We start from the raw sequence: 22,984 nt of genomic DNA on the forward strand, positions 1-22,984 counted from the left end.
CCTCGTACACCAGCATTAATACTGTAACATATATGAAAACCTTAAACAAGATAGACAATGACTTTACTCTCAGCTCGTAGCTGGGAGACATATTCTTTGTATCAGAGATACAAGGAAACCAAACCTCACACTTTCGCTCCCTGGGGAAGAAAGAGAAGGACCCAACAATCTAGCTTTTTAGATATTAGTTCTTTTGAATTAGGGTATGTACATGAAGTTGTATGATATGAAGCTTGGTGTGGTTCTTGAAGTTGTATGACTGCCTCTGTATGCTCTGTATTTTGCTTTCTTTTGTGTTTCAACTTGGTTTGTACATAAAACTTGGTGTCTCTATTTCCATTGTATTGTTTTGCATATGAGCTTTTGTAACTGAGAATGGTTTCAATTTGGTCTTGATCCATAGAGAACTGAGAATGGTGGAATTTCAATAATTGAAATAAGAAATATTGGAAATCTCAAGATCCGGCTTTGTTTCAGATGAGTGGGAACTAGTTAGAGAACTTAATCTATTTATAAAATACCAACGAAATTGTTAGTTATAATAAAAAATACGAGTAGTTGGATAAAAGAAAGCGGTTGGTAAGTTAAGAGATTTATATGAGATTTTAGATAAGTGTAATCACCCAATTTACCGTTAGATTAGGAAAAACATGGCCATTGAAAATAACAGTTTAATTAGAATGAACTAAACAATCATTATGTTATAAATTATAAAAAGAAAAATCATAAAAGTGCACGTTATAAATTATGAAAGCACTTAACATGATAAAATATATTTAATTTATTTAAAAATTAACATATGACTAGTAGAATTGCAAAATATAACAAAAATAAATTAGTTAAAAAATAATGAAAATATCTTTAATTAATAATAATTTATTATTATATAGAATTTAGATGGATATATAATCCTATGTGATTGGGTTTTGAGTGGAAGAGACAGAAGGCTGAATGTGTGATATTAGACAAACTTAGGCTAATAGAATGGGCACGCTGATGTTAATGCTATAAGAGCAAGGTATTTTAAACCCGGGTGAGTGGAGCTGGAGCTACCTACCAACACCCACTTCTAATCTTTTAACCAATTAATTAAATCTTTCCCGCTCGTCCGTTTGGGCCAGGCGTCCAAACCCGTGCGATATCGTTGATGTGACATACATGATTTGCAGATAAGATTCAATTTTTAAATTTCTTTTTGTTTTTTGTTTTTTGTTGGCTAATACATGCCTACTTATGCGAATCATGTTACATATCGTGTGGTGTCGCGAGTAGCATATTACTCTCTTAGCTAATTTAAAGAATCTGCAATGTTATTCAATGGGGGCATGAATATATGCTAAATATTCCTGCATGTTCACCATGTTGGCCATTTCGTTTGCGAAATAAGCTGACAGTGTCAACTTTTGTCATTGGATTTCAAACATCACATATCTTAATATATATATATATATATATATCATATTCAATGAAGAACTGATAATATATGATCAACAACTTTGATTCCAATGAAAAAAAATAAAAAAACAACTTTGATTCTACAATGATGGTGTGGCCTCATGAACATTCCCATATGAAAGTCACTTCGATAAATATTGATTTTTCCCGTGAGGAAATTTGGTCCAAATATATAGGGTTTATGTGAGAAAAAAAAAATAATTTACCAATTTTATTCGTGAGAGGTTGGTAACATATAATTCAAGAACAATAACATTTTGATATATAAGAAAAAACCATGTTAAGAACTGTCTAGTATTTTATTTATTTTTAAATGCAAGTTGATCTGTACGTAGGGCAATGAGAGTTTTTTGAACAAATATCAAATTCAGCAGTAAATAAACAAAATTTAAGGGAATACTAGAAGCTAATAAAATATGGTAGTTAAGCTTTGGAGCCGATCGTCACTAATGATGAAATGAGGCAGTTCTCTGATCCTTATCCTCCAATATTAATGTTTTCTTCCTCATCACGTTACTTATATATATATATATATATATATATTTGGTCGAGTACTTCATAATCTTTAATTGGGTCGTTTTGAATCTGGTTTGACTACTCTTTTAATTTAGCCAAGTTGAAATTACCATCAAATAAAAGAGAAAACCTAACATGCTTCTTGACCAAGATTGAAGCACAACGACTTAGTTAAAGGTTCATTTAGTATATAATTAAATATTGTACTGATCATATGCCGCCGCCTGACTTATAAAATACAATCTGCCTTTTTAATTCGAGAGATAAATGGAGGGTAGGTTAAAAAACTGAGCTCTGGATTTAGGTCCACTTTTGTTAAAGGTTTGGCCTCATTTTTTGAAAGAAAAAAAAAAATTAATCTATTCATAATCTTTTTTTGTGAAATATAATATTAATTTCTAATCATCTAATATGAGATAATAAGAAGATGATAATTAAGATAATGAATCACATAATGAATCACAGTAAAGACCAATAGGCATGGTCACTATACCAACTTATTCCATGCAGATCATGAGGTTCGTGGCACTAACCAAAGCATGGCAAATTGCCAAAAAGTCCTTCAAGTTTTAAGATTTTCTTATCGGCTAGCTAGCTAGGTAGACTTTATTAATATATATATATATATATATATTTCTCCAAAAAGTATTTTCTAATTTTACCTCAAAAATAAATTATCTAATACCACGCGAGTCTAAGCTCCGTTCCATGATATATATTGAAGAGCCATGCATGGGAGCACCAATATTTATGATTAATATACTTTTGAATTTAAAAAAAAAAGAAGAAGATCATGATAACATAATACAAAGCAAGATTATTAAGAATTAAGATGTCAAAACCCAAATGACACAAAACACAGGGTTCCATGCAGAAAACGTACAAATAATTATCAAACAAATTAAAAGCCCGGCCATGAAGTGGTTGTTGCACCGACCCATCATGATCGATCAAAGCAACGTAACTTAGGAACTTCAAATTTGTGTTCGTCAAGGTATATTATGCAAAGTACTCTAGCTAGCCAGCTACCATTCTATGATATATATATGAATTTGGTGAAACTGGAATGGATATTGATAAATTAAGAAACTATTGGATAGCGATGATCATGCAGTAATCTAACAAATTGAGAATTTTAACATATATAGGACCTTAAATTTAGGGGTGTAAAAAAAAACGGGTAAACCGGAAAACCGGCCCGGATCAAACCGAACCAGACCGGTTGTGCCGTTTTTGAACCGGTCCGGTTTCGATTTTGGTTAGTTTTGGACCGGACCGGACCGGACCGAACCGGTACTATTTATGTATTAATATTATATATTATATATAATTTTTAATCACATAAAAAATAATCACATATATACTAATACTAATATTCTAATATAGATTATAGTTATACTCATACTAATATAGTTATACTAAATCATCAAAACTAATACTAGCATATAACTATACTAATAGTCTAATATTAATACTATTATATTGTCTAATATATTATATAACTATAACTAATACTAATATATATATATACTAATACTAATCGTCTAATATAGGATTATAGCAGATTTGTTTTTATACTAGATTTCTTATTTTAGTTTTTGTTTTATAGCAGTTTTTATATGGCGAATTTTGTTTATATAACAGATTTTTTTTATAAAGCAGATTTTTTATATCAGAATTTTTTACATAGCAGATTTTTTTTTTTTTTATAAACCAGATTTTTTATAGCAGAATTTTTTTACATAGCAGTTTTTTTTTTTGCAAAGCAGATTTTTATAAATGGTAAACAGAATTTTTTAAATCAGTTTTTTCTTTTAAACAAAATTTTTATAAAAAAATTTGTATTTTATTAAAACCAAAAAACTGGACCAAACCGGACCGGAAAATGGTAAAACCGAAATACCGGTTTAGGAGGAAAATCGGTGCGTAATCGATTTTGAAAAATACAAAACCGGTGCCTACCGGTTCGGTCCTAGATTTTATACAAAACCGGACCGAACCGTACCGGTTACACCCCTACTTAAATTTGTGGTATTCAAGATTTATCAAAGACATGCGGAGCTTGTATTACATTTTACTATTTTAGAATATGCAATCTTAGGGCTTTAATTCACAACAACAAAAGTGACTCATTTTCAACCCTTTGCGCTGCTTGAGTTTCTTCCCCTTCCCCCGATCATAACCCTAATTGCCAATTCTCTCGTCAATTTTCTTCTAATTTGATTCTTAATTTCTTGCTCTCTATTATCATTCTTTGTGTTGATATATTTTTTGGACAAGCCAAATTAAGAGGGAGGAGGAGCCATCGATCCTTAGCCCACAATGGCTACTTGAGCGTTCCTATGGGTTCTTACATTTATCTATAGCCAGTAAAAAATAAAAGGAACATAGATGAGAGAGAGACATAGATTTACATAATTTAGCATAAAGCCTATGTTTACAAGGTGTTAAAAGAGCAAATCTAGTATACTAGATGATTTGTACAGTCTTTTATGGTCTCACATATGTCCCAGTACAGTATAATTAGTACAATAGAGGATGTGAATCCTCTTGCCTAGGGGAAGATGATGTCTCTAAAAATCCCAATGATAACCCTGCTACCCTTTAGGAAAGCAAATCCAAAATTTCCAACGCACCTATTTCTGTTCTTAGTAATAGTTCTGGTAAAGAGGCAGACACCAATTTAGTGGTTGGAAAACTCCATGCTAGTTCTTGCCCTACTTTAGAGCCTAAGGCATAACCCAATGTTACCCACATTTTTGAACACATTTTAATGGTTACTGAAAAGAAACAATCCTCTGGAGCTGAACTCAAGTCTGGAGATCGAATATCAAAGGATGTTTCCTATTTTTAATTCTCTCTATGCTTGCTAATAACTTTGAATCTTGATTCTACCATAGCATCAGCAGAAAGATAAAAGAATTTAAGGAAAGCTACCCTCTCGGTTCTAAAATTGTGACAAGTTCTATTAAGAACAAAGGTAAAAGGGTTACTTGAATAACTGATGTAATTTCTAACACAAAAACTCAAATTATATGTTCAGAAACTCCATTGTGGTTTTGAATGTGAGAGGTATGTAGGGTGGCAATAATTGCAGGTCAAACCACAAAACCCACAATCAACATGTTGTGGAGATGTAATATTAATAATAATATTTGACTACTTAATATCTCAAACTATTAAATTTTTGTTATATGTTACTTTATATTATGAAAATACTAACTTTCTTATTTATTATAGATTTTGATCTTAATCATAAAATAATTTAATGTGAATATAGTTGAAATTGTGAATGATTTATATAGTTATGATTTATTATATATGAAATCATATTACTTGCATTAAAAATGAATATACGGGCCAACTCAATTCATTTATATGAAACGGGTTAAACAGGTCCTGTCCAAGTTAATCCAATAAAAATTAATTATTGAATGGGTTATGCAGATCATGCATGCTATCTGTTAATTATTTGGATACTATATGAATTCTAAGGTCTAGCCTATTTAATTAAACAAATCATTTTCAAATTTATCAGTTTAATATAATACTTATGACTTGATACGACATAATTATGACTAGTAGATACGAATTACCAGGGGTGAGAGGTATCACTATAAGACCTAGGCCTACTACTCAAGCTCAAGCCCAAGCCTAGGTCCAATCTGTAGATAAAGACAAAGGGCATCGGTTAGGCAGGTGAGTTTCATCTCGTTTGATTTTTCCCCCTTCCTGATTCTTCCTCTCCCAAGTGTGTTGATGGTTTCTTCCTTCTCACTCCCCTGTTTTCTCTCCCCAAATCTATTCACACCTCACTCATTATTTCGGTTACTTCACACCATTTCATGCTCTCAAACTTCTTAGCAGAATCGTGCATTTCTCCCTTTTGCGTAGCCCCTCTTTCGGTGATATCTAGGTGCTGCGATTTTGGAGTTTTCAGATCCATTTTTCGTGCTCAAAGCTGCACACCGATAGGTTTTCTCTTGATTTCTTCCCTCTCTTTTCCCTCTTTCAATTTTTCTTCTAGAAATGGGTTGATTGTGTATGTTTTACTACTGATCCTTGTGAGAGTTTCTAGTTGCTGTGTAGCCGAGCATTTTAGAATGTAGTCACGTTGTCTCTCCCTCTGTCGCGTCGTTCTCTTTTCCTGGTATGTTTTTGGGTGGTCACGGGTGGTGATAAATTTTCAGTTTTGGGATTGCTGAGACCGTCACATTGGTAAGCCTTGATCTCTTTCTTTAAGTTCATCTTGTGACTCTTTCAAGGAGGGAACTTAGCAATGGTTTTTTTTTTTTTTTTTTTGCTGGTGCTTAGGATGGTGATTTCATTTCTGGGTAGTGTTACTTCGCTTTCTTTTTCCACCGGATGCCACAGGATGCTAGGTTTGAGATCTTGATTTTTAGTCACTTGTTTGTTTAAGTGTGCAAGATGAATGGAATTCGTGGTGCTAGGTTTTATTGGAGAATAAATAGTGGTGAATCTTGTTGAGTGCCAATTAAAATTAAGAAGTTTAGGACAATTTTGTGGAGTTGGGAATGAAGAGAAGTTTGATGTGTATTGTTGTTTTGGTTGAGTTGTTGGTGGTTATTTTGAGTTTTGGGCTGCTGTTTTGGGGTCGATATATTGATTATTTAAGTTTTTTACGTTGGTTTTGGTAGGTATATGTTTGTATTGCTAGTTATTAATACTTAATATATATTTTATGAATAGATGACGAGACTTTTAGTGGTCAATTTCAAGGCATAGATAATACGCTGTAGGAGACATATAAGCGAGTTTTCTATGTTAGGTTTTACACCAATATTTGAGACTGATGTTGACTTTCTAAAAACTTTGCATGTTTTGTTATGAAATGAGAAATTGAAGAAAACAACCTCGGTCGTTTCATTGGAGTTGACAGAGATGATTGAATGAATGTTTTGAAATCTTTGGAGATTTTTATTGTATCAAGAGACCCAATTATAGATGACAGATAATAATTCTCTGACCCTCTCGGATATGGGGTGTTACAATCATCAAGAAAGATACTATGTGAAATTTCCAACATACTATTATAAAACTACGAAATTGTCTATCAATTTTTTTGAACAAATTGGTTATATCTCAATATTATAATTACTAAATGAATCAAATACTTAAAGAAAATAAAAAAACTTGTATAACACAATGATTGGTTATGAAAGGAAACCCTATAAAGAATTTTTTAAAGGTAAAGTCCTATGGGGCAGCCGAATCCAAGAAAGTCAATCTTATTATTTGAAAATCAATTACAAAACCTTTGCAACTTGACTCTCTTACTTGCCCAGAAAAACAATCTATTTATCTTCTACCGCAATAGTAACTAGAACTTTTGACAATCTTCAAATAATGCATTTCCTCCTGAAATTTCAGTGGCTGAAATACAATCAAACGATCATTCACACTTGAAACACGATCACACTCAAAGAGAGATCACAAATATGAAAATTCACTAAAAACTTTTCTCACCAAAATATGCACTAGAAAGTGCTCTAGAAAACATGTAGATCTGAATCTCTGCATATCTTAACCAATAGGATCTCTTAAATAAACAAACTGAAAAATGTTCCAGTTGAAGTAGGATTTTGTGGACATGTAGAATTTGTCGCGTCGACGTCTCCTAATGGATTGTTGACATTTTGTAATAACTCTTCACTATAGTGACTAATTTCTATTAAACTTATGTTCTAGATAAATGCAGATCCTTATGTACTCGAATTTTACCTAAATCACTTATCTAAACAACATCTAAGACTTCTGAATAAACTCAATGTTGTTTAGAGACAAAGTCGATAATTATTTTACGTTCATAAAAAAATTATAAATATAATGATAAGATAAACTTTATCATTTTGTCATCTAATCATAGCCAACTTTTGCCTTTACACCATGCATCATTTAGAGAACTTGGTGAATTTCTATAAATTGCAATTAATTGCTCCTTTATGATTTCTTTTACTAAAGTTGTTAGCATTGGGAAAATTTTCAATCTGCCTCAAGTTTTTCCCAGCAGGGATTATAGTGGTAAAGCTTGGATTTGTGCTAAAGATGATTCAGTCATTTATGTTCTTTTATCTTCAAAGAAATTTTGTACTGTTGCACCTCTGGCCAGTCCAAAATCATACAAGATGATATTTAAGTGGTTCAGTAGCTTGCCTATGTCCATTGGAGCCAAAATTCACTGAGTTTATATGAGATTATAAACACTTAATAATTTCTCTCTCACATCCTCTCTTTCTCTGATTTTTGCCTACACCATTTTATACAAATGAGCCCTCCTTTTATAGGAGAAACTTCAGAGGACAAGCACCTACAATTGCTGACCAAGGAAATTCGGTGCAACAATTTATGGTCCTAAATTGTTGCTAGAGAATTGTTTATCCTAATATGACAAAGGACTTTTGGTGGCTACACATGAGGGTATGCATACTTGGCCCCCTCTTCCCAAGTATGTCATACTAGGCTGCTTACAAACTAATTCATTTTTTAGATGAATGCACCTCCTTCTTTGACATGAAAGACTTCCGTTATCGAATGCGCTCCAATGCACCCGAGGGTACTCAGAAGTGTACAATATTGATCAAGTCCAAACAGTGTTGGAACTTGATTCCTATGACGACTTTCATTAGCATATCTACTAGATTATCTTCAGTGCCAATCTTATGAAGTTTGATGTCATCTTCTTCTAATATTTCACATATAAAGTGAAATTGGACATCTATGTATTTTGTTCGAGAGTGATACACTTAATTCTTAGCCAAATGAATTGCACTTTGACTGTCACAGTAAATGGTAACTTATTGCTGCTTAAAGCCCAAGTCTGTTACCAGTCCCTATAAACAAATAGTTTCTTTTACGGCTTTTGTTACAGCCATGTATTCAGCCTCAGTGGATGATAGTGTGATTGTAGATTGCAAAGTTGATCGCCAACTAACTGGTCCTCTAGTCATAGTGAACACATATTCAGTTGTTGATCAGCGTCTGTCAAGATTACCTGCATAGTCTAAGTCCACATATCTAGTTACTATACTATCTTCACTATTCTTGAACTTTAAACCAATATCTACAGTCCCTAAAATATACTGTAGAATCTATTTAGTCGCATGATGACAATGAGCCTTTCCAAGATTATGCATATAGCGACTAACTAAGCTAACTGCTTGGGAGATATCAGGTCATGTACACACCATTGCATACATTAAGCTTCTAACAATACTTGCATGTGGGACATTCCTCATGATCTTTAGGAGATTGCAATACACTGAACTTGAAATATGGGGCCGTAGGAGTACTCACCGGCTTCGTCTTTAAGTCGATGTTGAAGCGTTGCAGTATTCTCTTCAAATACTGCTTCTGAGTAAGGTGAACTGTACCTTTCACCCTATCTCTACTGATCTCCATCCCCAATATTTTTCGTACTTCTCCCAGATCTTTCATTTCAAACTCATGACTCAACTGAGTTTTTAAACAATTTATCTCCACCTTGCTTTTACATGCAATTAACATATTATCTACATATAAAGATCCACTTACAGCTAATTGTCTTCTTTCCTTGTGGAAGCAACACAAGCTCCCAAGTCTGGTTCTGATGAAGAGACCGCATCCCTTCATTCAGCTCCTTTGTCCATTCAACTTGTTTACTGGGCTGTATGGCTTCTCTGTAAGTGGTTGGGATCTCACCCCTTCAACTATTAATGCATATGTCAGATAGTCTGCAAAACGTGTCAGTACACGTTTCTCTTGTCTCGGCCTATTGGTTGCTATTGATTCGGGTTGACGTGGAGGTATTGTGACTGGACTATCAACTTTATATTGTCCATGCTCTCCTGAATCCTTTGAAATAACAAACTTCACATTTTGCAAATTATCTGGTGTTTCGCCATCATGGCTGCCTTCATTGGAATCTTTATGCTCATGTGACTTAAACATCTTAGATTTGTTGAATGTAACATCTCTACTGATGATTACCTTTTTAGACTCTATACACCAGAGTCTATACCCTTTTACACCAGTACTAAAGCTTAAGAATTTTACTTTCTTGGCTCTAGGATCAAGCTTACTTTCTTTAGCATGATAGTAAGTAGGACATCTGAAAACATGTAAAGAGTTATAATCAATAGCATGTGTACCTTTCCACATTTCAATGGGTGTCTTCTGGTCATTGGCAGCTGCGGGTAGTCAGTTGATGAGGTGACAAACATATGTCACAATTTCAGCCCAATATTGTTTACTGAATCCAGCATTCAGTAACATACATCGCACTTTCTTTAGCAAAGCATGATTCATCCGTTCTGCCACACGGTTCTGCTGCTGTGTATCTTGTACTGTGAAATGTCTGACAATTCCCTCTCTTCGGTATACTTCCATGAAGGGGTCTAAAGTGTACTTACCTCCATTATCATATTTGAGCCGCTTGATTTTTTTGCCAGTCTCAGTCTCAATCATTTTCTTCAAATTAAGGAAGATTTTCAGCACTTCATCTTTATTCTTCATTATATACACCGACGCACGACGAGAATAATCATCTACAAAAGTTACAAACCAATGCTTACCTCCCAAAGATGCATTTTGGGTAGGTCCCCAAATATCGGAATATACATAGTCAAGTATCCCTTGTGTATTGTGTACAGCAGTTCCAAACTTGATCCGCCTCTACTTCCCCAATACACAGTGCTCACAGAAAGACAATTTACCAATTTTGGCACCTTTGAGTATGCCTTGCCTCACTAGTGTTTGCAAAGTTTTTTTTGCAGCATGTCCCATACGCATATGCCAAAGACTGGTGGTGTCAGCATTAGTCTCATCTAGTTTCTCACAGCATGTGGAAGCTCTTTCATCAATAGTACTTCCTTGCAAGAAGTATAAGTTTCCTTACCTCAAACCCTTCATAGCTACTTGAACTCCCATTACTACTTTGAGGGTTTTGTCTTGAATGGTGATTCTGAATCCCTTTGAATTCAGAGATCCAAGTGAGATGAGATTCTTCTGCAAGTCCGGAACGTACCGAACTTCTGTCAGAGTCTTGACATTGCCATTGTGTAGCTTTAACCAAATGCTACCTATTCCCTGGGTCTTACAGACACTATCATTGTCCATAAGTACTGCTCCACCCTCAATCTTTGTGAAGTCAGTAAATCAGTCCCGATTGGGACACATGTGATAGGTACATCCGGAATCCATAATCCATTCATCGGAATAACAAATGGATGATGAAATTGTCAAGTCAAAATCTGAATCGTCATTTATGTCCACGACATTGGCTGTGGTGGGTTGATTCTATTGTTGTCCCTTCAGCTTGGGACAATTTTTCTTCCAGTGTCCTTTGTTGCGACAAAAGGAACACTCACCTCGTCTCTGGCGAGTTTTCTTCCGACTGATGAACCACATCATGTGGCCCAGGTTTTCGATTGAAAACTTTTCTTCTTTCCAAGATACCTTGACCGTGGTCTCCCACTTGCTGTTAACGCTTCACTTGATATATCTAGCTGTACCTGCTTATCTTTTCTGCAGTACTCATTGCTAATTAAAGAACTAGATACATCATCAAAACTAATATTTTCCTTCCCATACAGTAGTGTAGTAATTAAATGCTCATATGTATCAGGCAAGGAATTTAACAAAAGTAAAGTTTTATCTTCATCTTGGATTTCAACATCCAAGTTTAATAAATTAGCAAGAATTTGATTGTAACTATTCAGATGTTCAGACATAGAAAAACCTTCATGAAACTAGAATCTGAAGAGTTTTTTCTTCAAGTGCAAATGGCTCTCAATGCTCTTCTTCATGAACTTATCTTCCAATTTTTGCCAAAATTCCTTTGCATTTGTCTCTCTCATGACAAAATACTTATGTTCTTTGGTGAGGCATTACCGGATTGTACTATAAACTTGAGTATTAAACTTCCTCCAATCATTTTCAGTCATATCATCTGGTTTTTTGTTTAATGCAATATCCAACTCTTGTTGGATCAAAACGTCCATAACTTCATACTGCCATATGCCGAAGTTGCTTGTTCCATCGAACTTCTCAACTTCAAACTTGGCATTTGACACTGTGGACCGACGCCCAGAGCTACTAGCATTTCCAGAGCTCCTATCTCTTCCAGAACCTTCCATATGAATTTAGAAATTTAGACAAAAAATTTCAAAATTCTAACTGTAAGGATGAGTCCGGAATGATCTAAATAGTTGGAAAACACTATTTGATCGTTGAAATCAGACTCCAAATGACTTACATCAAGCCCAACAAAGATCTGAAAAAATGGACGGTTATGATCACTTGGTGCGTGAGATACATGCGCTACAATAAGGAGTCTGTGGGCGCGTGTCATACATGTGCTGAGAGCAGTTAGGGCGCGTGGGGGCGTGTCCTTCACGTGTCTTCTACCTCCTGGGCACATGGGGGCATGTGGGGGAGCGTGTCGGCGTGTGGCGTGTGTGTTCACTTTCCGATCTTCTACCCGCATGTGCGGGCACCTCCGACCTCTGTTTTCAATTCTGTTTACAACAACGGATTTATCTTGACGCGAGGAGCACCCTGAAGTTGTCAAAATTTTTTCTCGATTAACTTGATTTTTGGATAGTACAAACAGAAACTCTGATACCAATTGTTGCACCTCTGGCCTGTCTAAAATCACACAAGATGATATTTAAGTGGTTCAGTAACTTGCCTACATCCACTGGAGCCAAAATTTACTGAGTTTGTATGAGATTACAAACACTAAATAATTTCTCTCTCACGTCCTCTTTTCCGCTTATTTTTGTCCACACCAATTTACACAAATGAGCTCTGCTTTTATAGGAAAAGTTTCAAAGAACAAGCACCTACAATTGTTGACTAAGAATTTAGTGCAGCAATTTATGGCCCTAATATAAATTGTTTGTCCTAATATAACAAAGGATTTTCGGTAGCTACACATGAAGGTATGCATACTTTATAAGGGAATCCACATAAATCACGCTCATAGGTGATTTCCTCCTCGTCAATATTTCTATATGGAAACTCTATTTCTTGCACTCTGTTTCTTGCTATATATTCCGTAAATAGCTATTATCTTGTTTATGGTTGTACATTCCTTAATCAGCCACATCCTTGTATTATATAAAGATGTCTTGTAATGCAAATATATTAAGAGATCTTTACCAAATTACTTACGTAATCCTTATATGGTATCAGTAGGTTCCTCTCCCACGAGAATAGAAACGTCCTCCAACTCCATGTCGTCAAATGATAATTCTTCGATGCCCAATGGCTCCAACTCTGCGTCTATACTACCTTTTGTTACTATCAACACTTCAAGCCTTGCCTTACAAACTCGCATCCTCAAATTATCCTTCCTGGCGTGCAACTTTTCTCACCATTCTCATTGGATATGATCTGATGAAATATTTGGACGGCACTTTTCCGTGTCCTCCTACACCTGATGCGAATTCTTCTACATCTACTGTAGCACTCTATGCGCACTGGTGCCGATAGGACCAGTTATTGCTGAATGCTATTTTTGCCTCCATTTCTAAAGTAGTTATGCCTCTCATTGCTACGACTATTACAAGTCGTGATGCCTGGCAGCATCTAGCTCGCTTGTTTACTAGCAAATCATGAGCAAGGAGTATGCAATTGAAGGAAGATCTCACCCTTATTCAACGGGGTGCCCACACGGTGTCTGAGTTTCTTCATGCAGTTAAGGCAATTGCTGATGAACTCTCTTTAATTGATGCCCCAGTTTCAGATGATGATTTGATGTTATATGTACTTAATGGCCTTGGTTCTGAGTTTCGAGATATGGTAGCTCCTATACGCACGAGAGAAACTGCCTTGTCTTTTGCAGAATTGCATGATCTGTTAATTGGTCATGAACACTATCTCAAACGCATGGATGGAAATACTTCAACCTTGGTTGTCAGTGCCAATTCCACTCAACGGAAGCCGTTTAACTCTCGGTTCAAAAATCACAAGAATCGTTCCAAACAAAATTCCTACAACAAAGCTCCTTCTAAGAAGCCCTCTGTTGTGTGCCAAATATGTGATCAAACTGGACACATCGCCAAGAATTGTGCAAAAATGCAATCTCGTCCTGCTGTCAACTGCACTACTTCTTCGGCTCCATCGAATGGCAAATGGCTTCTTAATTCCGCTGCTTCACATAATATTACGTCTGATTTGGCTAATCTCTCCATTCACTCTGAATATGATGGACAAGATGAGGTTGTTCTTGGAAATGGTACAGGTTTGCAAGTTGCCAATATCGGTTCCACCACTATTTCCTCCCCTTCACGTTCTCTCACTTTAAAAGAAACTTTGCATGTGCCCCTTATTCATAAAAATCTGATATCCGTTCACAAGTTTACTCATGATAACAATGTTATTGTTGAATTTCACCCTTTCTTTTACCTTGTGAAGGATTGGATGACGGGAACGGTGCTCATGCGCGGTAGGTGTGAAGATGGAGTTTATCCCGTGGAACTATGTGCTTCCTTATCCCAGGCTCATGTTGTCACATTGGCTGGAACCCGAGCTTCATTTGATCATTGGCATCATCGACTCGGTCATCCCACTCCAAAAATTTTATCATCTCTCCTTCGTAGTTTTGATTTACCTGTGTCCTCTCCTAAGTCCTTATTGTCATGTATTTCATGTCATTGCAATAAATCGCATAAATTGCCATTTACTCTCACCTCTCTTACGAGTCATGCTCCTCTTGAATATTTGTATGCCGATGTTTGGGGACCATCTCCGGTTCCTTCTGTCGATGGCTATCGATATTATGTACTTCTTGTTGATCATTTCACTAAATATTGCTGGTTTTATCCTATGCGAAATAAGTCGGATGTATCTTCTATTTTTGTTCAATTTAGCGCTATGGTTGAAAATCAATTCTCTGGAAAAATTAAAAATTTTTATTCCGACAACGGTGGTGAATTTATCAAACTTAGATCTCTTTTGGCTGCTCGTGGCATTAGTCATTTTACTATTGCCCCGCATACTCCTCAGCAAAAGGGTACTGTCGAACGTCGCCATTGACATATAGTCGAAACGGGTATGACCCTTTTACATCATGCTTCCGTCCCTTCTACTTATTGGTCATATGCTTTGGCCACAGCGGTTTATCTCATTAATCGTCTTCCCACTTCCTTACTCTCATGTCGAAGTCCCTTTGAAGTCTTATTTGGCCGGGTTCCCGACTATCACAAGTTGCGCACCTTTGGTTGTCAATGCTACCCTTGGCTTGTTCCCTATTGCACAAATAAATTTCAACCCAAGTCCACACCTTGTGTTTTTCTCGGCTATTCCTTGACTCAACATGCTTTCAAATGTTTGGACCTTCACACGGGTAAGCTTTATCTCTCTTGTCATGTTACCTTTGATGAAAATATTTTTCCCTTCACAAAAGCAACTTCTTCGGCTCTTATGGCTGCTGCTCCACCATGCCCTGTTTCTTCCTCTCCTTCTTTAGTTCCTCCAGTTTGCATAGTTCCTTCAGATAATATTCCCGACACACCTACTGCACCTGATGCTACGGCAACTGTCACTCCGTCTCCTACACCAGGTATGACTTCCTCTTCTCATGCTAGTACTCCTTCTAACTCTGAGTCTCCTCTGCCCATTGAACCTGCACCTCCTACCCGAACTCATCCCATGGTTACTCGAGCTAGAAATAATATTTTCTGTCCTAAGCAACTCTCAGTTACTACCAAGCATCCTCTTGCACCCCCTTTGGAACCAACCTGTGTCTCTCAAGCACTCAAGGACTCTCGCTGGCGTAAGGCCATGGCAGATGAATTTACTGCCTTAGTTTCACACGGCACTTGGAAGCTGGTCCCTCATTCCTCTGCTTCCAATTTAATTGGCTGTAAATGGGCATTTCGGATTAAGCGTCATCCTGATGGTTCATTGGATCGGTTTAAGGCACGCCTTGTCGCTAAAGGGTTCAATCAGCGTCCGGGTGTCGATTACACGGAGACCTTCAGTCCCGTTATAAAACCGACTACCATTCGACTTATTATATCACTGGCGTTGTCCAACAATTGGCCACTCAAGCAAATTGACGTCAATAATGCGTTCCTTCATGGTCAGTTAACTGAGCAAGTGTTTATGCAGCAACCTGCGGGCTTCATTGATCAAACTCATCCAAATCATGTTTGCTCTCTTCAGAAATCTATTTACGGTCTCAAGTAGGTGCCTAGGGCCTGGTACAATGCACTGCACTCTGGTCTTCTTGAGCTTGGTTTCTTTAATTCGAAGTCTGATAGCTCCTTGTTTATTTTCAATCGGGATGGGATTTTGCTCTACTTGTTGGTGTATGTTGATGATTTAATCCTAACCGGAAATAACAATCAATTCTTGCAACATGTTGTCAAGTCTTTAGGCGCTAAGTTTTCACTGAAGGAACTAAGTGATTTGCATTACTTTCTCGGGGTGGAAGTCATTCCAGTTTGGCAAGGTTTATTTCTTTCTCAAAACCGTTATGTTCATGATCTTCTTACCAGATTGAAGATGGCTGGAGCTAAGGAAGTTCAAACACCTATGTCTGTGTCTGCTAAGCTCATGCTTGATGATGGTTCGACTGCTTGTGATGCTACTGAATATCGACGAACTATTGGCTCTCTTCAATACCTCTCACTCACTCGTCCAGACCTCGGTTTTGCAGTAAATCGTCTTGCCAAGTTCATGCACAAACCGACCGTCACGCACTGGCAACATGTTAAACGGCTCTTACGTTATATCAAATAGACCATTCACTTTGGTCTCTTACTGCGTCGTCAAACAAACCTAGTGCTTAGAGGCTTCTCAGATGCTGATTGGGGTGGTGATCTTGATGATCGAAAGTCTACTACGGCTTATATAATTTTTTTGGGCAATAATCCTATCAGTTGGCGCACTCGAAAACAAAAAGCAGTGGCTCGCTCCTCCACAGAGGCTGAATATCGAGCACTGGCCACTGCAGCATCAGATATTGCTTGGATAGAGTCCCTTCTTGATGAACTTGGTCTCACTTTACGTGAACCACCACTTCTACTCTGTGATAACGTTGGTGCAACCCAGCTCAGTCTCAATCCTGTTATGCATTCCAGGATGAAACACATTGCCATCGATCTCCACTTTGTCTGTGACTTTGTTCGTCATGGAAAATTACGTGTTGCTCATGTTCACACAGATGACCAGCTCGCCGATTTACTTACAAAGCCTCTTGCTTGATCTCGCTTCAACTTGTTACGTGACAAAATCAACGTTGCTGATGGAACGTCCATTTTGAGGGGCCGTATAAGGGAATCCACATAAATCACGCTCATACGTGATTTCCTCCTCGTCAATATTTCTATATGGTAACTCTGTTTCTTGCTATATATTCCGTAAATAGCTATTATCTTGTTTATGGTTGTACATTTCTTAATCAGCCACATCCTTGTATTATATAAAGATGTCTTATAATGCAAATATATTAAGAGATCTTTACCAAATTACTTACGTAATCCTTATATACTTCGGGGATTTCAACGTGTACTTTTTATGTGGATTGGAGTGGTAATTCTTCTGTACTTGAGGGGTTCTCTTTCTTATTTGAGACCTCCAAACTTGCCTTGGATCGTATTCGGTGATTTAAACATCGTTAAGCCTGACGAGTTTAGGCCCATCAATATATGCCGAGTCTCGTATAAAGTTGTTTCTATGCCCAAGTTTGTCTCTCGCCAGCAGGGTGCATTTATTGAGGGTAGAATTATCTCTGACGACTTTGCTTCGGCTCAAGAATATATATATTGACTCACAGCTTGGCTAGGAAGACTAGAGGCAATAATGTCACGCTTTTTATATAGTCAACTGGGTATGCTCTTCGCGTGTCCAGTCCACTTTTGATTTTAGTGAGAGTGTTGTCTATTGACATCAGAGTTGTTTTTCCGAATCTACTTTTTCTATTTGTTTAAGGAAAATTCTTGAGGAATATTATTTTAAGGAATCTATATAGCTATTTAAGAAATATTATTTTAATATATAAAATGTGTGATGTGGGATGATGTGTAGCATTTCTCTTTCACCTCTGGTGGACGCTAAGACAACGGAAACTTTTTGTATCAAAACTCCGGCCTAGTTTTGTTTTTAACCCAATAATCATTTGAGAAGATTAAAAAGAATAAAAAAAAAAAGGAAAAATTGAAAAGAATCTGATAGTGCACTCCTCAAGCTCTTCCTGGGTCGATTGGATCTGTTCATTTCCCCTTTAACTTTGTATGAGTGTTTGTCTAACCCATATCCTAATTCATAGAAACATCACTCATCAGCTTATTAGATTCCAAATAGGAATCTGATATACATTGGTTAGTTAAGAAAACTGAGTTGAAAACAAAAACTATACTCGCTGCATTTGTACCACTTTGGAGCAAAAGAAAAGATAAAAGCTACTCTATCTTCCGAAGACCACTGTTACTGTTAAGTTGTTTAAGGATGCATTTCCATGGCCTTCGATATGGGATTCTGAATCTATAGAGTTGCCCCTCATTGGAGTGAAAGTAGGCTGTCTGGGTAACGGAAGATTTAGAGCTTCACTCTCTAGCATTAATACAACAGATGACATTGTTGGTCTCTGAGCTGCAGAATCTTGGACACAGAGCATCCCCAAATGAATGCATCTCAATGTTTCATCTTCGGAACATGAATCTCGAATAGAAGGATCAACGAGCTCCATTGCCTTTCCTTCACTCCAAAGATGCCATACCTAATAACAGCCAAGAAATCAGTTAAGTCACTGCCTGCAATATCTGATCACTGGGTGGAGGTTCTTTCTCTAATCTCACAGTATATTGGAACATACTATTAGACATACTTACATGTTGAATAAGGCTCGAGTCTTCTGATAAACGAAAGCTAGTGTTCCTTCGACCACTCACAATCTCTAGTAATAGTACCCCAAAACTATAGACATCTGACTTCATTGAGAATAAACCTGTCATTGCATATTCAGGAGACATGTAGCCGCTGCATTTCGACCAAGATTGGGGAATTTAGATTGAACTAGTTCTTGATGTGGAGTGAAATATGGTTAATATTGTACATATGCATCATGATAAAAGTCATATATACTCACTAGGTTCCCACCACTCGGTTTGTATTGGCTTCATGCTGGTTTCCCCCAAATATCCTAGCCATGCCAAAGTCTGAAATCTTTGGATTCATGTCTTTATCAAGCAAAATGTTGCTGGCTTTTAGGTCGCGGTGTATTATTCTTAGCCTCGAATCTCGATGAAGATAAAGGAGTCCTCTTGCAATCCCTTCAATAATTGTGAAACGTTTCCTCCAATCTAGTAGTGCTTGCTTGGTTGTGTCTGTCATATTAACAGGAAGTCTTTGTTGGAATATCTTTTATGAATTCGATCTAGAATATTTCCAGGCAGTAGAAAGGGGAAAAGGAACGTACCAAAAAGAAAGTAATCCAAACTTTTGTTTGGCATATATTCATATATCAACATCTTTTCTTCCCCTTGAATGCAGCAGCCTAATAGTCTGACAAGATTTCTATGTTGTAATTTGGAAATAAGTATAATCTCTGTCTTAAACTCGTCCAAACCTTGACCAGATCTTCTTGAAAGCCTCTTTACAGCTATCTCCTGTTCACCCTGAAGCTTCCCCTGTTAATGAAAAAAAAAAAATGTAAAATGATATCTCTAGTTTTAATTTTAACATCCCCTCTCTAAGAAGACTTTTTCAGGCAAACTTATCATAAATGGTCACCTTATAGACTGTACCAAACCCCCCCTCCCCGAGCTTGTTTTCTTCAGAAAAGTAGCTCGTAGCAATTTGTAGGCAATTGAAATTGAAAATTGGTAGTTCCGGCAAACTACTTGCTTGATCTCCTTCAGCGGAAAGATCAACAGATCCTGAAAATCTTGGAGATGATTCTCTACTTCTGCTTTGTTCCAAAATTGGTATGTCATGACCGCACCTCCAACATGCAAGATTCGAGAAAACTGTGGCCAAAACTAATTAAAACAAAACAAAGTGAAGACTTCCAAGTTAAGATCGCAAAAGGGTACATTTTGAAATCTTTCACTCTCAATCACTTGAGGGAAAACTTAGGATATTACCTTTCAGTTTTGTTTTGAGCCAACACAACAAGAGTATGAATAGTACTCCTAGGCCCAATACTCCAGCCACAGCAATTATTATAACCTTAAGGGTGGATAATTTTCTCTTGCCACCTATTCATATCAACAGACAATAATAGTGTAAATTGTTGCAAGATTTCATGTAATTTCAACAAATTTATCTTCTATGGAAAGAAAAGGAGTAAAAGAAGAACTCATTTGAATGGATACGAGAAAAATCAAATGGCAGTTTGATCCCCATCTGTCCCTTGATATAGACCAAGGACGATAAAATAAATTGCTTGGAGAAGTACTAGAATTCAGTGAAAATTAATAGGAATGGCCATAGAAATCTCCTCTACTGACTTGTGCAAACAGAGATGCCATATGTCCAAAACCAGCCATACAAACCAATAGCAGAAAACTGATGCATGACATAAAAGATAAATGCAATTAAAAGAAAATGAAACTTTCTGATCTGCAAAATGCATGTCAATGACATGTTAGACAACATATATGGGTGATTTTACTGCACTTTCTGAATGTATATCATAAGTATTTCTATGTCAAGAATAATAACAATGACAACTGCGAAATTTAACATTACCTAGTAAGTCGGAATTCGCAAGTCGGATATGCATCCTATTACCTCCTTTAGGAAAGTGCTGAGCATCAACCAAATCCCCTTTCCATATCATGCACCCAATCCCTGTAATAACTGCATACGCTGTACAAGAACAGTTTTGCAGACACCTTTCCTCACAAGCCTCATCAGAATTATTGAGCGTCACCAAATCTGCAAAATCTGGCAACTTCATGAAATGTAATTTATAGAACCCATCTCCATCATCATTTTCCTCCGACAATTTGCTCTGACAATTTAACTGAGTCGTCCTGATACATCCACCTGACCAGTTTCCTCTACTCCATTGATCTGCGTACCTTGGAACAAACCCTTTCATACAACGGCAAATTGGTGAATCCACTGCACTACAAATCCCAAAAGCACCGCACTTGTTATAGTGCTCGCAAACGTTGGCCGGCTGATATTGAATAACACTCCACATTTTGTCCCCATTATCTTCAACCCATCTTGACTGCTCTTCATATCCATCCCATGTTATCCGAAATCTCAACTTATCTTTATTATTCGGCGGGGTATAAGTAAAATTCCCGCTTCCATTCACTTTATCAGAAAGTGCAAAACCATACAAATAATTACCTGTCATATTTGCTATACCTGAAAATATTCGTCCATCCCAGTATCCGCTTCTCCAGCGCCTTTCCTTTCCCTCCCATATCAATATCTGTGGCGAGGCACGAGGATCTACTCCCATGGAGTAGTTCCCTGGTGAAGGATCATTGGCAGATTTCCATGAAGTGAAAGGATGAGTCTCACCCATTTCAGCATTCACTGCCAGTCTCATGCCAGCCAAATATGTGTCGGTCGGGTCATTGAAGCTCTGCCAGTAAACAGTTTCCTTATCTTCACTGCGAAAGAGGATGAGATTTCCTGTACTTTCCAGTTCTGCTGTCGTGTTCTTTAATGTGATAGAAGCATTACTTGACCATATTGCATCATTTTTTCCATCGAAAACCATTAAATTGCCATCATCTCCGATCCTTAGCACCCCCGATTTATCCGATATTGGTCTTTCTCTGTTTGCTACCCAAATGACTGAATATAGATCGGGAATGCCGTTGTCATACCATATTCCAACGTACCTTGATGATGAATTTTCAGGGCTGAAGAATCCCAGTACGAAGTTCTGACCATCTGATATGAGGGTTTGGCCGTCTTTTATGGATTGGCCTTGTGTGATTACATTGTCTGCATGGCAAAACAAAGTAAGAAAGCAAGAAATGAACATGAATGATAACTGAAACATACCAACTGGGTTTCTGCCCATGATGCCCATCGCTCTATAGGTGATCAGGACTATGGAGATTCATATACATATATATATATATGTATATGATGTGAGGTGGCCGGACAGGTTGGACTGTGAAACTTGCACGAGGACACATTTTCCTACCACTTTCGGATTCTCCTAGAGTCAAGAATACGGACACATGATTCATATCTTCAAAGCTTTTATGCATCTATGCATCGACTATTCTCTTTAGCTTTTTGTGTTTTAAAGTTCTTACATAAATTTTAAATTACTAGACAACACGGTACGTAATCTCTTCACTCTATTATATGATGATTTATATTTTATAGAAAGGGTAATAACTTATATATTTAATTAATGATGTTACATTATCTTTACATTTTGAGAATATCCAAAAAAAAAAAAAAAAACTTTAGCTATAAAAAGATCTCAAAAAAATAAACTCATGACTTGATGTACGTTAAATTGTAAAGCTCATTTAAATTGTAAAGTACTAGATATAATATTTCATATGAAATCATATCAATTTATGAGTTTTTTTTTTAATCGCTTTGTGACTGAAGTATTTATCATCCAATAATTATTTATAATTGATGAGACCCCACTACAAGGCTAAGTTACAAAATTCGGTTCATCCTTAGGTACCATAATTTAGATCTTCTAAAACTTTTGTCCGAATTTTAAAACTTAAGAAAAAATGTTTTGTATTGGAGTAGTTAAAACTATATGACTTGAGTTTTGAGTTACAGTAATTTTAAAATTTTCTCTAAATTTGGCAAGCCATTATTTATCTCCAAAATAATATTTTATTATAAAAATATTCTCTAATGTGCAGTTTGTTGAATAATTAAGTTGAGAAAAAAAAATAGTATTATATTATTAATTTCACTTTGGAATGAATAGTTTAAGGTGGATTTTAATATTTCTATTGATTTTAATTTTAGCTAAAATCTCAATTTTTACTTAAATTTTAGACTTGACGATAACTAATCAATATGGAAAAATTCAATTTTGAATTTTGAATTT

At 36.4% G+C, this 22,984-nt stretch overlaps 1 protein-coding gene across 1 annotated transcript; it reads right to left on the bottom strand.

Moving 5' to 3' along the window:
- Window positions 1-18,141: 18,141 nt before the first annotated feature.
- LOC122275313 (G-type lectin S-receptor-like serine/threonine-protein kinase B120) lies at window positions 18,142-21,979 on the bottom strand. The gene is made up of 7 exons (XM_043084322.1): window positions 20,671-21,979; window positions 20,064-20,177; window positions 19,711-19,958; window positions 19,397-19,607; window positions 19,067-19,304; window positions 18,810-18,957; window positions 18,142-18,697 (listed from the first exon to the last, which is right to left on the bottom strand). Exons 1-7 carry the CDS (start codon window positions 21,971-21,973, stop codon window positions 18,386-18,388), a joined length of 2,574 nt encoding a protein of 857 aa, XP_042940256.1. The 5' UTR covers window positions 21,974-21,979; the 3' UTR covers window positions 18,142-18,385.
- Between the last annotated feature and the right edge of the window lie 1,005 nt (window positions 21,980-22,984).

This window comes from Carya illinoinensis, chromosome 9 (genome assembly GCF_018687715.1).
Source record: "Carya illinoinensis cultivar Pawnee chromosome 9, C.illinoinensisPawnee_v1, whole genome shotgun sequence".
NCBI classification, from domain to species: domain Eukaryota; kingdom Viridiplantae; phylum Streptophyta; class Magnoliopsida; order Fagales; family Juglandaceae; genus Carya; species Carya illinoinensis.